Raw genomic sequence first — 15,009 nt, 5'->3', positions numbered from 1 at the left:
AACGAGATGCTGTGTGTGGGACACTTAGCACGGGCCCAGGTATGAACCAGACGTGTCAGCAGACGCCCCACCCGGCTGCACAGCGGGCCTCTGAGGTCAGCTCTGCCGGTGAACACTGAGACCAGGGTTAAGGCTGCCCCCAGAGGCTGGTGTTCAGAAGAAGCAGGCCCCACCTCTGAACACCTGCCGCGGTGCTCTGGGCTGGCTCTGCTAGGCCCAGATGGCCCAGATTCCCACCCCCACCCCCGCCCCCAGGGCCTCATGCAGTCTCTCCATCCAGGACATGCGTTTCTAGCTTTTAGGAGCCATCTGAAGCGGACAGGTGCTGAGCTGTGTGTGATACAGAGGTGAGGACCCTGCTACCCTGACCTCCCAGGGAGATCGGAGTCTGGGGGCGGGAACAGACAGGGCAGTCCAGGGAAGGCAGCAGAGGAGCTGAGGTCCAAGCTGCAATCTGCCAAAGCGGAACAGGAGGGCATTCCAGGCAAAGGCAACAACACACGCAAAGAAAGGCCTGGAGGCAGGAGACAGGGCACCAACCGAGAGAACTCCAGGAAGTGTGAAAAGGCCTGGTGAGACTGAGGCCGGCAGACAGTGGAAGCCCACCTGGGTCCTCCAAGGAGCTCTGACCTTATCCTGCACCCAGGGGTTCAAGAAGGAGGGTGGTGGGATCAGGTTAGTGTTTTAAGCATCTCCTTCTGGCTGCTGGGGACCATCAGAGTTGAGTTGAGGGGGTGGGGCAGGAATGGCCTGGCTCCTTTCTGCCACCTCCAGGCACTGGACTGCCTTTGAGACCAAAGGTGGAGCAGGGTTTGGGAGCTGCTGGGGTGCAGAGAGGCAGGGAGCATGCCTGGAGTGCCGGGACCCCGGGGCCCAGGTTTCACCAGGAGGATCTGTGTGCCCGGGGACAGGCCTGGCCCCACCTGGGCCTCCTTGCCTTTACCAAAAGTCTTGCTTGGAAGGCTTGTTGCTGAAATCCTAGGCTCTGATATTCTTCAGGTAAGCCTGGGGGTCTGAGTCTGTTGGCACTTGGAGTTCTAGTTCTGGGTGCAGAGGCAGAAACTCTGGGCCAGAAGAGGCTTCCCAGCCTTCCCTCTCCTTTCTTCCCCCAGCCTGTCCTTGCCTCTTTCTCCTGAATGAAAGATGCTCTGAAGCCCCAGCACCCCTCCTCACAGGCCACCTGCTGTTCTTCTGTTGAAATTACAGCCTTGGAAGTTTTCATTTGCCTCTCAGCTCATTTCTGACATTCCTTTCTGACCACAATGGAGGTGCCTGGGCCGCCTGTGCTCAGGGCCCCCCCTGGCTCTCGCAGCTGTGGGCTGACCTCATCTCAGCCTGAGCCAGGGCAGGGGGCTCAGCCAGCCCCCTCCTCCAGGGCCGTGGGCCCAGCATCGAGGGACCCTCACCTCCAGCTCCTTGTCCCCCTCCCCACTTGGGTGCTCAGTAACAAATGGCTACAGGGGGCCAGCTGCAACTCTGGGGCGCTCTCCAGGGCTTACCTGGGTGACTCTGGGTGTGGTTGAGTTGGGGTGGGCACCCATGTCCCAGTGAAGACTCTGAAACCACAGGAAGGGTGGTGAGGCTGGAGGCGATTTCTCCAGGGTGCCGGGAGTAGCGGGGGTGGGGTGGGGTGGGCTGAGGGGTGGTCTGGCCCTTGGAGCAAAATGAAGTTGCCAACTCTGTCGGGAGGCGGAGAAGTGATGAAGCAGGAAACGCGCCCAGATTCGGAGTCCCCAGCCCGCCCCCCGCCCCCGTCCTGCCCCTCTGGAACATTCCTGTGTCTGTACAGCAGAGGGGCCCGGGGTTCCCTGGCTGCCGTCTGGAGCTGCGCTCCCACCACGCACTTAGCAGCTTGTTATCCTGTCTGCTGCCACCCCCGCCCTTCCCCCTGGGCCGCCAGGCCACCCGCCCAAAATAGAAAAGGAAAGGAAGTTATTTCCATCGTCAGTGGCAGCCCGGAAAAGCTCCCCTCCAGTGAGTGGGCGGGCGGGATTCCTGGAGCTGGAGACCAAATCAAAGCCGGCCCGCGAGAGCGGCCCCCACCGCCCCCGGCGCTCGCCTGCCTTCCCCATGTGTCATTTCCCTGATTCAGCAGAACACGTGTTCTGCGGTTGCCACGCTGCAGGCCGCCGGGGAGCTGTGGGGAGCTCCTGGCCCGGCCCCAGGCTGCCCTCAGGCCCGGAGGGCGGGGCGGGAGGCCGGGGGTCAGGGCGCGCACGTGCCCGCGGCCCCCTTCCTATCCCTCCTCCTGCTGTGGACTCTGCCTGCGGCCAGGAGAGCAGCCCCTGCTGGTTCCACCCTCCGCGTGCCTTTCCAGCTTGCTGTTCAAGGCAGCCTCATGAGGGGCTCCCACGCACCTGGGCAGGGGGGCAGCGGTTTGCAGATGAGGGGACAGCCCCACAGGGGACACGGTCTCCCCCGGGACCACCCACCAGGCCTGGAGCCTGGGTCTCCTTGCCCCCTAGGGACCCTGGTGTCCTGTGTCCCCTGATCCCAGCAAACTGACGCTGGGGAGGGCTGGGCTGTTGGCCACGCTGGGTATCTATTCACCCAGAGCACACCTATCACTCAGCACCCAGGAGCTCGTGTTATGCTGGATGCTAGAGACAGAAGGCTGAAGGGCTGTGACCCCTGCATCCGTGTCCACACCCAACATGAGCTCCGCAAACACAGACCTCTCTAGGCCCAGAGACCTTTTGTTTGTTTGTTAGGCCAAGACGCATGTGGCATCTTACCTCCCTGACGAGGGATCGAACCTGCACCCCTTGCATTGGAAGGTGAAGTCTTAGCCCCTGGACCGCTGGGGAAGCCCCTAGGCCCAGAGAGCTTGCAGACCTTGGGTGGCTGGAAGCAGTGACTGGCACAGTAGGCGTCTAGGCCCAGAGGCGAGGGGTCAGCCAGTGCTGGAGGCGGTGGGATGCTTGGGCACACGGTGCCATTCTGACACACCACCACATGGTGTGATGGGCCTGGACCCCCATGTGTAGGCCTGACTGTTCCCTCCTCATCCTCACCTGTTGCCCTGCAGCATCGACGTGCTGGGCTCCGTGCCCCCTTCCAGCCAGAGCCGTTACCGGAACTGGAACCCCCCACTTTTGGGCAACCTCCCTGAAGACTTTCTCCGAATCTTGCCCCAGCAGCTGGACAGCATACAGGTAACGGGGCCCCCCGCTCCCAGTCTGTGCAGTGTCTGTGTGCGCACCAGTCTCTGACCGCCCCCTGACGTTTCAGCTCAGGTGGAGCTGCCCTGGGGTGGTAGGGAAGGAAGACTGAACCAAAAGCCTGCTTCCCAGTCGGGGCCTGTATGGTGTTCCCTTCCACTCAGGATGCTCTGGCGGCCCGCATCACCCTTGGCTGGCAGGAGGGGCGTGGGGGCAGGGGTGGGAGGGGTCATTCAGTGGCAGAAAGGCAGAGCACCTTCCTTCCTTCCTTCCCCTGGGAAAGGGCCAGGGTGCTTCTCCCCAGAGGCTGGCCCTTGCAAGCGGTCTCCTCTGAGACAGGACAAGGAAAGTATGAGTATGGGGACCCTGAGCTATTTGAAGATCACTCTTTAGGACTATTCAGGTTTTGACAAAGGAAACATTGGTGGGAAGGTCCAAGGTGCCAAGCTGGGGAGGGGGGAGTAGTTCTTAAGCCCCTGATGCTTCCTCAGCACAGAGGGCTCTGGTCTGTAAAGCTGGGTCTTGGCTGACAACTCCCTCTGGGTAGAGGAGGTCCTGGCCTCAGGGTGTGGCCGCAGCATCCTGGAAGGGAAGGACGTGTACCCCCGGTGCGCATGGGTGTTGGCGCAGTGCGCACCCTTGTGAGTAGGTGATCCACATGCTTGCTCCCCTCCTCAGGCCACCTCCAGGGGCTCCAAGCTTGTGAGCACAGAGGGCAGCCTGCCCCCCGCGGTGGGGCCTGAGCCCAGGGACCAGGAGAGCCGCTGGAAGCAGTACCTGGAGGACGAGAGGATTGCGCTCTTCTTGCAGAACGAGGAGTTCATGAAGGAGCTGCAGCGCAACCGTGACTTCCTGCTTGCCCTGGAGAGAGGTGGTCCCCTGGGGCAGGTGCTCCGGGCCAAGGCGGGGTGATGTTGGCTTTAGCCTGGGGCTCTGAGCTGGAGGTCTGAGATGTCCTGGTGAAAGTGTGAAACTGTTCGTCACTCAGTCACGTCTGACCCTTTGCGACCGCATGGACTGTAGCCCACCAGGCTCCTCCGTCCATGGGATTCTCCAGGCAAGAATACTGGAGTGGGTTGCCATTGCCCGTCTCCAGGGCATCTTCCCGACCCAGTGATGGAACCTGCGTCTCTTATGTCTCCTGCACTGGCGGGCAGGTTCTTTACCTCTACCGCCACCTGGGAAGCAGAGGTCTGCTCACAGGGACCTGAGTCACCAGCCAGCCCTCCCCCACTCTGGGGCTTAGCGGGAGAGAGGGGCGCCCTCTGAGCTCTGCCCCTGCTTGCCCCCCCTGACTTCTGCTCTGTGCCAGGCGCTGGTGTCTGCCCTGTGTGACTGGAGCTTCAGAAGTAGAGGGTCTGGGTAGGTGGGTGCCAGGGTGCATGCCTCCCTGAGCAGAGGACATTAGAGCAGGGCCTCTGGAGGGTTTTAGAGAAGGAAATGGCAACCCACTCTAGTACTCTTGCCTGGAGAATCCCATGAACAGAGGAGCCTGGCGGGCTACAATCCACGGGGTCGCAAAGAGTTAGACACGACTGAGCGACTTCACTTTCACTTTTTCACTTTTCTGGAGGGTTTGGGGGTGTTTGGGTTGTCTCTGGGCCAAGGATCCTACTCCCCCGAGCCTGGCTGCCTTCCCCCTTTAGAGTGGGAAGGTTTGGGGTGGGGTACAGCGAGGGGCCTGTGGGAGAGGGGTTCGTGTGTACATGTGTGTGTGACTGGCATTGTGTTTCGGTTAGGAGCATGGCGTGCAGGGAAAGTCTGGCCTGAGACAGAGGAGCCCAAGGCTGGACCCAGCTCTGCAGTAAAGATGCTGGGAGTCTCCAGGCCTTTCCTTTTAGATGAAGGGCTGGACGATCCAATTTCTCAGGGGCCTTTTAATTTTGACATTCTGACATTCCAGGCAGTTGTCAGGGCAGTGCTTTCTGTGTCTTTGAGAGTTCTGGTTCTTTGAGAGCCCATAGGTGTCACGTGTGCACATGTTTTGTGTGTGTGTGTGTGTGTGTGTGAGATTCTCAGGGTTTGGCCTCCAACCACCTCTCAGCTCAGGTGGCCCCCGGGTGGAAGCTAGCTCCCCTGACCAGACTGTGGGCCTTTTCCAGATCGACTGAAATATGAGTCCCAGAAGTCAACTACATCCAGCAGCGTGGCCGTGGGAAATGACTTTGACTTTCCCTCTCCTGTCCCAGGTAACCTTGCCTTCCCAAGAGAGAGGCCTGGAGGGTGTAGGGGGCTCACGCCCCCGGGAGTTTGGAGAGAGGGTGGGGAACAGGCTGCAGAAGATGGTTCTGCCCCATCATCATACGCCCCGAGCGGTGAGACGGGCCCTCCGCTCGGCAGCCCTGGTTCCTGCCAACCCAGCGGCTGTTGGAACCCTCACCTGGGGCCGGCCCGCAGACTGGCTCTGCTCCTTAGAGGCGCTTGGAGCCTGGGCAAGAAGGGGACACAGCATACCACATAATGTCCCATGGGGTTCTGGGGGTGGCAAGGGACTCAGAGACCAGGGCACTGCCCCAGGGGAGCTTATGGTCTTATAGGGAGTGCAGGAGATGCCTCCAAGAAACAGGGAGCCCGAACCAGCAAAGCTGAGGACACACTTGTTAATTATAGCAAACACACACTGGGAGACAGGGAGGGTCCATCTGGGGAAGGTTCATTCATTCATTCGGTACCTGGGGAATATCAACCCTCTCAGGCCAGGCCCTGCCTTAGTATTGCAGAAAGAGAATTTTGAAAGTTTCATATACAAGATGGTGAGAAGCAAGAATTGCCCAAGCAGCTGAAGGAGGGCCCAGGGTGGACAGCAGGCTACTGGGCTGCACAGATAGGGGTGGAGCTGGAGCTGGGGACCCCTCTAGGGCCCTGGTTCCACTCTCAACATCTGGATTCTGTGTGTGTATGTACACTGGCCCCTGGTCAGCTGGTGCCCGCCTCTCACACACAGGCCTCCCGCCTCAGAGGAAGAATGTACAACTTTTGCCCCAAACAGATCTTTCATTGAGTAGGGGAGGAGAGGAGGGGGGCAGAAAGAGGGGGAATTCAGTTGACCCCAGCCTGGAGAGAGAAAATCCTGTGGAACTGATTCATAAGCAACAGGCTGGGAGCTTACACCCCACCAGATGTGCAGCGGGGGGTTTAACGGCAGCCGCATGTCCTTGATCCCGAATTAACCATAGACACCAGGATGGCTGAGATGGATCAGAATGACTCACAGGGACTTAGTGGACAAGGTGACTTGGGATTAGCGTGGGGGCCTTAGGAGGGCAGCGAGGGGCCCAGGTGGGTGCTGAGTGGTTTGGGAGTCTCCGGCTGGCAGGCTGGGTTCTGATTTAGGGACTCGCCCTATTCTCGTTCCTGCTTATGGTCTAATGAGTCAGAAACTCTGTGTCTGGGGGAGTTATGGAGAGTGGACCCTGGCTGGGGGAGAAGGGCATCCCCACGCGGGTGCCTGCTGTGTGCCCTGAGCCTGCTTCCATTGCTGTGTTAATTCTCACACCGCGTCAGGACACAGGCCAGCCAGCCGCATGCGGGTGAACTTTCAACAGCCTATAGGGGTGCAGGGGAAGCCCCGGTGCCTGGCATCTGGTAGCTTCCATGGTGTGAACACTCCAGTCACAGCTGATTTCAAGCTCCCAAAGAGCCTTCGCGGGACACAAAGTGGTCAGAGGAGCAGACGGTTGGGAGCCAGCCCTCTGCACATAGTTTTTACAGGAAAGGGGAAAGTGAGACTTGGATGAGGAAGGAAGCAAGTGCTCGTTGAAGCCTAGTGGGACTCCCTGCCTGCAGCTTCCTCCGGGAGGAAGCCTGTGCGCCCCTCCTCACCTGGAAGGGTGGGGCCGAGCCCCTGTGCTGGGGAGACAATCCTGACCCACCGCCTCGGGCTTCAACCAGGGCACTGTCCCTCTCCAGCTGGCCCTCAGAGATGTCTTCCCCCTTCCAGGAAACAGCGACGCCAACCCCGCTGTGTCTGAAGATGCCTTATTCAGGGACAAGTTGAAACACATGGGAAAATGTGAGTCCGGCCCACGCCCTCCCCTCCTCCCCCCACCCCGCCCCAGCTATTCCCAAACAGGCCTGTGGCTTCCTGGGAAGGGAGGGAGCCACCTGGTATTTTTAAGTGCCCACTGATTCTTGGTGAACCAAAGTGACATTTTAATCACTGACTGGCTCCCTCCGCTTCCCTACCTCACTTCCCTGTGCAGCTGAGTCTGGAGACAAATTAAGTTTTAAATCCTCTTGAGCCAGCTGTCTGCAGAAAAATAAGATTGTACTGGGAACACCCCCCCCTACCCCACCCCACCCCACTTTAGAGTTCACATTCTCTGTGCTTTGAGGCGACTGCTTGGCCAGGGCCAACCGAGTGGGGAGGCCAAGCTCGGTCCACTTACCGTGGGTGGGAGGCCTGCTGGGTCGGTGGCCTCTTCTCACGGAGTCCCGCCAGCCTGGGCACACCTTCCTGTCCCCCTCCATCCGACAGACACACAGCCACGCGTGAACAAGGCTGCCATGCCCTCAGGCCCCGTTTCAGAGAGAGTCTTGGATTAGTCATGGAAATCCCAGAGCCAGCTCTGGAGGTGGAGGCGGGAGACGGGGAGGTGGCTGGAGAGAAAGCCCAGATGCGTGGCTGGCTGTCCCAGCGGGGCCAGGAGGCACACCCGGATCTCCGCTGCGGGCAGTGGGCCCTGACCTGCAGTAACTCCCCCACCAGCCTGCCCCGGTCCTGGGGGCTGCTGGCTCACAGGTCTCTTTGTCCCCAGCCACCCGGAGGAAGCTGTTTGAGCTGGCCAGGGCCTTCTCGGAGAAGACCAAGATGAGGAAATCAAAGAGGAAACACTTGCTGAAGCATCAGTCGTATCCTTTTGCAGCCTGGTGCTGGGTGGCGGCGGCGGTGGACGCAAAGGGCACTGAAGTCCCGCACTGTGCTCCCTCGGGCCGCGCCCTCCCCGGGAGTGGGGCTGGGCCCTCCCTCGCCCCCCTGCCGTCTCCACGGGCAGCCTCATCTTTGGGTGCCATTTCTTGACACCCCCACCCCCAGGCGTGGGGAGCAGGCCAGTGTCAACCTGCTGTGGGCTCAGAAGTTGTCCTACCACTTTTAAACTTTTTTTCTGGGGTCATCTTGGGAGAAAACTTGGTTCTTCCATCGAAATCAGCAAACCTTTCCCTGATTTCTTAAGTTGAATTGCTCCACGGACCTTCCCACCTCCTCATTTCACAGGTGTTGGCCCTGCCTTCTCAGTCTTAGTTCCTCCAAAAAAAAAATACAGCCTTCCACAATATTACCCAGGTTCCCACCCATGCTTATCAGACAGGGTCCAGGATGTCAGATGCTGAGCAGCCAATGAAGCGAAGAAGTGAAGTCACTCAGTCGTGTCCGACTCTTTCTGACCCCATGGACTGTAGCCCACCAGGCTCCTCCGTTCACAGGATTTCCCAGGCCAGAATACTGGAGTGGGCGGTCGGTCATTCCCTTCTCCAGGGGATCTTCCCAACCCAGGGATCAAACCCAGGTCTCCCACATTGCAGGCAGACTCCTTACCCTCTGAGCCACCAGAGCAGCCAAAGGAGAACAGAAAGAAAGTTGTCCCCAGAATTGGGAGCCGGGTGAGAGTCAGAGCCTGGCTACTCAGCTGACCCCCAGAAAAGGAGCCTGTGGAGGTACTGGGGCATTGGCAGGGATAAGGCTGGTGTGAGGGAGGCCTCCTGAGCTCTGGCTGGGAGGTAGAAGGCCAGGGCCAGGGAGTGGGGAGGCCTGGGAGCCCCGAGGCAGTGCCCACTAATCCCTGGGACAGTTTTCCTGAACAGCCCGGCAGGCTGGGGGCTGCGGCGTCAACAGCCAATCTCCTGGATGACGTGGAGGGCCATGCTTGTGGTAAGGTGGAGAGGGCAGGGAGGCTGGAGCTTTGAGTTGCCATGATGGGTAGTCCTCCAAGAGTAGGGCCTGGCTGTTTCACAGGTGAACCCAGCCTGTCAGAGCAGGCATTCCCAACTATGGGACACGTATCAGGGTTGGTGGGCAGCTGACCCAAAGAAATCGGTCCCCCCAACTTGGTCCCACTTTATTGACTACACCAAAGCCTTTGACTGTGTGGATCACAACAAACTGGAAAATTCTGAAAGAGATGGGAATACCAGATCACCTGGCCTGCCTCCTGAGAAACCTGTATGCAGGTCAAGAAACAACAGTTAGAACTGGACATGGAACAACAGACTGGTTCCAAATCGGGAAAGGAGTACATCAAGGCTGTATATTGTCACCCTGCTTATTTAACTTATATGCAGAGTACATCATGAGAAATGCTGGGCTGGAAGAAGCACAAGCTGGAATCAAGATTGCCGGGAGAAATATCAATAATCTCAGATATGCAGATGACACCACCCTTATGGCAGAAAGTAAAGAAGAACTAAAGAACCTCTTGGTGAAAGTGAAAGAGGAGAATGAAAAAATTGGCTTAAAGCCCAACATTCAGAAAACTAAGATCATGGCATCTGGTCCCATCACTTCATGGGAAATAGATGGGGAAACAGTGGAAACAGTGTCAGACTTTATTTTTTTGGGCTCCAAAATCACTGCAGATGATGACTGCAGCCATGAAATTAAAAGACACTTACTCCTTGGAAGGAAAGTTATGACCAACCTAGATAGCATATTAAAAAGCAGAGACATTACTTTGCCAACAAAGGTCCATCTGGTCAAGGCTATGGTTTTTCCAGTGGTCATGTATGGATGTGAGAGTTGGACTGTGAAGAAAGCTGAGCGCCAAAGAATTGATGCTTTTGAACTGTGGTGTTGGAGAAGACTCTTGAGAGTCCCTTGGACTGTAAGGAGATCCAACCAGTCCATCCTAAAGGAAATTAGTCCTGGGTGTTCATTGGAAGGACTGATGCTGAAGCTGAAACTCCAATACTTTGGCCACCTGATGTGAAGAACTGACTTATTGGAAAAGACCCTGATGCTGGGAAAGATTGAAGGCGGGAGGAGAAGTGGACGACAGAAGATGAGATGGTTGGATGGCATCACTGACTCGACGGGCATGAGTTTGAGTAAACTCCGGCAATTGGTGATGGACAGGGAGGCCTGGCGTGCTGCAGTCCATAGGGTTGCAAAGAGTCGGACACGACTGAGCGACTGCACTGAACTTGGTCCCCATTGCCTCTCCTTTCCTTTCACTTCTGAAAGGGGGCCCAGCCACATCACCTAGATCTTTACCTGGAGCACAAAGAGCTGGGTGATGCTTCTGGGGAATATTCTCTGGGGTGTGAGGGGACAGACAAGCCCAACTACATGGAGGGACCTCGCCTTGAGAACCGTGCTCTGGGCAGTTTTGGTGTTGGGGCCCAGAGGCCTTTCAACCTCCGTTCAGTCCCTCCCAATGGCATGTGGGCCAGAAGATGCTGCCTCAGACCTCCCTGGACCCACAGCTGAGCCCTGGTTCTGGTGAACCAGAGCAGAAGGGCCCTTCGGTGGTCAGGAGACATCCAGAAACAAGGGCCAGAAGGGCCTTGCAGGTCATCTGGACAGTCCCATGTCCCGCATCTCATTTTATAGATGAAGAAACTGAGGGAAAAACTTGCCCGAGTTCTCAGAGCTCAGAGATGGAGGCAGAGCAGCAGCCAGGGGTCCTGACCCCACACCCGTGGCCTCTGCCCAGGCCCCGAGGGGGCAGCGTGTACTTCAGCCGCTGCGGTTGAGAGAGCAGGGTCAGCCGTCTTCCCCAGCCTGGGGGCTGTGCCTGAGCGAGGCTGTGCAGTGGGGGTGCTGAGGTCCTTTCCTCTGCGTTTCAGATGAAGACTTCCGGGGGAGGCGACAGGAGGTGCCCACGGTGGAGGACGCCCTTAAGGAAGGGCAGTAGGAGGTAAGGCCCGGGGCCGCCCTGCCCGGGACTGCCTGCTGTCTCCCTGGGGTGGGGGTGGCGGGCTCAGGCAACTAGATGCTGCAGGCCCAGTTCTTCCCCTAGGTGTTGTGACTGGGGAGCTCGTGGTTTGCGTTTTCTCCATTATTTATTCATTTGACAAAAGATAATCACACCTGCCTGTGCCAGATGCTAGGAACAGGAAAAGAAAAACCAGCTTTGACCTTGAATAGTTGAGAAGAAAGTCCAGGACACACACAGCATGCTAAGAACAGTGTGGGAAAAGTGGAGATGGCTTCACCCCGGCCGGGTCCACACCGCCTCTCCTCTGCCGGCTTGGGCTTCAGTGGTGGAGGCGATGAGGACATGGCCCCTCTCAAGGCAGCCCTGTCTCTGGCTGGAGCCCTGGGCCTGCAGTCTGGTTTTCCTTCTCTTTTCCTGTGCGTCCCAGGACCAGGGGACGCAGACACCTCCCCCAGGAGGGGAAGGACCAGGGGATGCCTCCCCCAGGGCCATCCCTGGGGCGGGACCAGGGGATGCCAGCACCTCCCCCAGCTCCACCCCTGGGAAGGACCAGGGGATGCCAACGCCTCCCTCAGGACCATTCCCAGGGGAGGACCAGGGAATGCCGACACCTCCCCCAGGGTGGGGAAGGACCAGGGGATGTGGACGCCTCCCCCAGGGCCATCCCCGGGGGAGGACCAGGGGATGCCAACGCCTCCCCCAGGACCATCCCCGGGGAGGGACCAGGAGATGCCGGCACCTCCCCTAGGGTTCGTGGACCCGGTCCCTCCTCCAGCACCTCCCCCACCATGAGGCTGCCTGTCCACCCTGCCCCGGTTGCTGTGCTGGTCCCAGAGTGCGGGGGATGCAGCCAGGGACAGTACGGAGCCCTCTGTCCTCGGCCTGGGCCTCTGGCCTTCACGTCCAGTTGACTTGCCACTACACCCTCCCATCAGGCACCTTCACACCCCTGCTGTGCTCTGAGGCTTTCCTCACCCGTGTTACTGCAGCCGCATGTCCCTGTCATCTGGAATGCTGGAAAAATAAACAAACCCAGCCAGGGGAAGGACCCCCCTCCCACACAATGTTACTGCCACGTCCATCCTTCCCATTGGCCCAAAGCCACCCCCTGACAGGAGCTTGCTCATCACTTATTTCTCTCCTGAATGGTCCACCTTTTCCCTTTCTAGCTCCATGCTCAAGCCTATATCCCCCTGCTTCCCATCTTAAAAGCCAGGAGTCCTCAATATGCTGTGAGCCACCCAACCTGAGAGAAGCCGCACCCTCCTTCGCCCATGCTGGGTTGGCTGCCCCCCCAGATTGGCTTGCCATCACCTGCCTGCTCGGGGGCCTCTGACGGTCCGGCCCTGGCGCTATCTTCTGCATGCTGTGCCCATTGTCACCCCGCGGCCTCCTGCGGCCCCAGCAATCCTGGGCCCCCGTTCTCTCTGCTGTTGCTTCTCTGTGCGCCTTTGGGCCCCCGGCTCTCCTGGCAGCTCTGCCCTTGACCCTCCTCAAAGTCTCCCTACCCCCCACTCCCCCCAGCTGCGTCACCAGCCTCTTTGACAGCCACACTTGTGTGCGGTTGGCTCCAAAGCCTGGCTCTCCATGTTGGTTCTCCAGATCTGTCCCTCAGCCCCCGCTGTGCCCACCACGGTCTTCCTGGCACTGGGTGTCCACTCACTGAAGCCAGACAGTCCTCTCCTCCTGATGCCCCCCTTCACTTCTCTTCTCTATCCTTTTCATCATCGCCCTGCAGACTCTCATCACCTGGCTCAGGGCTGTGGGCTCTTCCCTGCCCCTGCTCTCTCAGCCATCACCAGGATGCCTCTTGAGTCCCCCGTCTCTCGCTCGCCCTCTGAAAGGGTCTTCTGCGTGAAGGCTCCTCAGCTTGGTGTGGGGTTCTACCAAGTTCCGGCCCCATTTTGCTTTTCTGCCCCTCCAAGCACCCTGGGTGTAGTTCTGTGTAGTTCTGCTGAGTGAGTTCCGCTGCGTCTGGTCACAAAAGAGGTCAGGTACCGGCTCGGTCCTCAGCCCTCCACAGACAGAAGCTTCACATCCACCAAGCGTTCCAGACCCCCACTCCACCTCTAGCAGCCGGAGGCCCCCCTGGTTTGCACGTTGGGATGCTTCTAGGACCTTGGATTGGCGTGTGTGACCCCAGGCCGAGTTCCAAGGCTGATACAGAGTCCCTTGGGGGAAGGAGAGGGCCCCTGTGTTTAGAAGCTTCTGCCCCAGACTCTCTCTCCAGGAACTAGTGATGAGGGAAGACCACGGGCCTCCATTGAAAAAGACCTCTCCCATCCCTCTTTCCCACCAGATACCAGCAGTTCCTCCTTGCTGGGGACGATCCGACCGGCGGAGGCATCCCAGCTGCCGTCGGACAGATGGTGCTTGAGTTCTGAGGCCCGGTGATCCTCTGGCCACAGTCCAGCCCAGCCACTGCCACTTTCCAAGGGACTCAGAACTTCCAAGTTGCCCGCTGTGATTGCAGGAAGGGAGGAGGGTCGAGGCAAGAGCCAACCACAGCGCCTCGTGTGAGCGGGCTGTTCTAAGGGGAATGGATGGAAATGCAGGCTCTAACCCCTCTTCTGTTAAAAAAAAGAAAAAAAAAAAAAAAAAAACACCGAACAGAAAGCAGGCAAGGTGGGGATACCCAAAAGGGGAGGATGATCCTACCAGAGTCTTCTTGGCCTGAGGTGGAGCCCCTGCCTCCCTCCTGTCCTGCAGGAGAGACCACAGACATGGCCTGACCCCCGCCCTCATTCCAGCTCCCTCTGGGCACCTTGGGCCCTTCCTTCCCATGGCCTCCTGCCTTTCAGCTTCCCCCAGGGGCGCTGGCCCGCACCCCTCCACTCCACCCCTTCACAGAGCCCTGGGCGGTCTCTGGAGCCCCGTCTGAGGGGTGACGGGCCCTGCAGAGCCGTGTCTGCCGCCCGCTCTGCATGGGCTCCTTGCTGCCTCCGTTGGGGGCTGGCAAGGGTCCTCAGAGGGGTGGGGAAACAGGCCACCCTGGAGCTGGAGGATTCTAGTGGGGCGGGGGGGGTCTTCAGTCTGGCAGAAGACAAAAAGCCAGTTCTGGATGGGATCCTGCAGCCCCTCTCCAGCGGCGCTGACCTCTCATCTGGACTAGAAGTTCCGCTGCCGCCAGGTGGGCAGTGGTCAGTTCCTCGGTAACCCCGGGAAGGTGTGGGGCTGGGGGGCGTGAAGAAGAGGCTGCCAGCCGGCCTGCAGCCCCGGGCCAGAAGGGCGTGCTGGGTGCCCCTTGCCAAGAGCGAGAAGGTGAATGGCCAGGAGGAGAACAAAGGACCTACGGACCTGAGCCAGCACCAACCACTGCCAGCGGGAGGGCTGGGGGGCAGTTAGCCCCGCCTCTGCGGCGCCCCCCCCCCGCCTGGAGATGGGGGTGCGCTGACCTGGGGGAAGCCTGGGTGGGTCAGAGGCTCCAGCTAGAGCGGGGAGCCTGCCGGCCGCACAGTGTTGGAATGTTGAGAGGAGACGCCAGGCCCGCTGGGGCTGGATGGCCACGAGTCACCCTGAGATAAAGAGGGCCTGGCGTGCCCCCCGCAGTGCCCGGGGGGGACCCTGGCCACCTCCCCATCCCGCGGAAGTGTGGTTGCCCTTCGGCCCCCTGCCGAACCCCCACAGACCCCCGTGCAGTAGAGGGGAGCCCCAGTCCATGTGTGTGACTTTGTTAGTTCTGTTTCTTCTCCTCCGTGTGGGTTTTTTCCCGGAGCTGTTTCGTAGGAATTGGTGTAATAAAGACTTGGTGTTCTCTTGGTGCTCTGACTTGACGGTGCCTGGGCTGACCCTCCTCTTCTCCTCCCCGCACTGCCGCACCCCTGGGCACCCCGCGCCCCGGGGCCGCCGGCCTGGCACACCCGCAGCTCACGCGGACCCGGGGCTCAGCCTCTCAGGGGCCCTGGTAACACCTGTGGTGATACCACAGCCTCGCCCGCCTGCTGGGCCACCCACTTTTCTGTCTGCCCGGGAAG

At 59.4% G+C, this 15,009-nt stretch overlaps 1 protein-coding gene across 2 annotated transcripts in view; it reads left to right on the top strand.

The window, feature by feature from the left end:
* CUEDC1 (CUE domain containing 1) overlaps positions 1–14,796 on the top strand; it is an 85,409-nt gene extending 70,613 nt beyond the window's left edge. Inside the window, exons 4-12 of one of the 2 annotated variants that reach the window (XM_061142607.1) lie at positions 2,712–2,777; positions 3,029–3,155; positions 3,840–4,032; positions 5,264–5,350; positions 7,102–7,173; positions 7,919–8,012; positions 8,972–9,030; positions 10,944–11,014; positions 13,335–14,796. In XM_061142607.1, coding sequence (XP_060998590.1) covers positions 2,712–2,777; positions 3,029–3,155; positions 3,840–4,032; positions 5,264–5,350; positions 7,102–7,173; positions 7,919–8,012; positions 8,972–9,030; positions 10,944–11,011 — 766 coding nt within the window. In that variant the 3' untranslated portion in view covers positions 11,012–11,014; positions 13,335–14,796. The remainder of the gene's footprint in view (positions 1–2,711; positions 2,778–3,028; positions 3,156–3,839; positions 4,033–5,263; positions 5,351–7,101; positions 7,174–7,918; positions 8,013–8,971; positions 9,031–10,943; positions 11,015–13,334) is intronic. The other variant, XM_061142608.1, reaches the window with a different exon arrangement.
* The last annotated feature ends 213 nt before the right edge of the window (positions 14,797–15,009 follow it).

The sequence above is a fragment of the Dama dama genome, chromosome 5 (assembly GCF_033118175.1).
Source record: "Dama dama isolate Ldn47 chromosome 5, ASM3311817v1, whole genome shotgun sequence".
NCBI lineage: Eukaryota > Metazoa > Chordata > Mammalia > Artiodactyla > Cervidae > Dama > Dama dama.
This window is presented reverse-complemented; position numbering and strand designations above follow the sequence as displayed.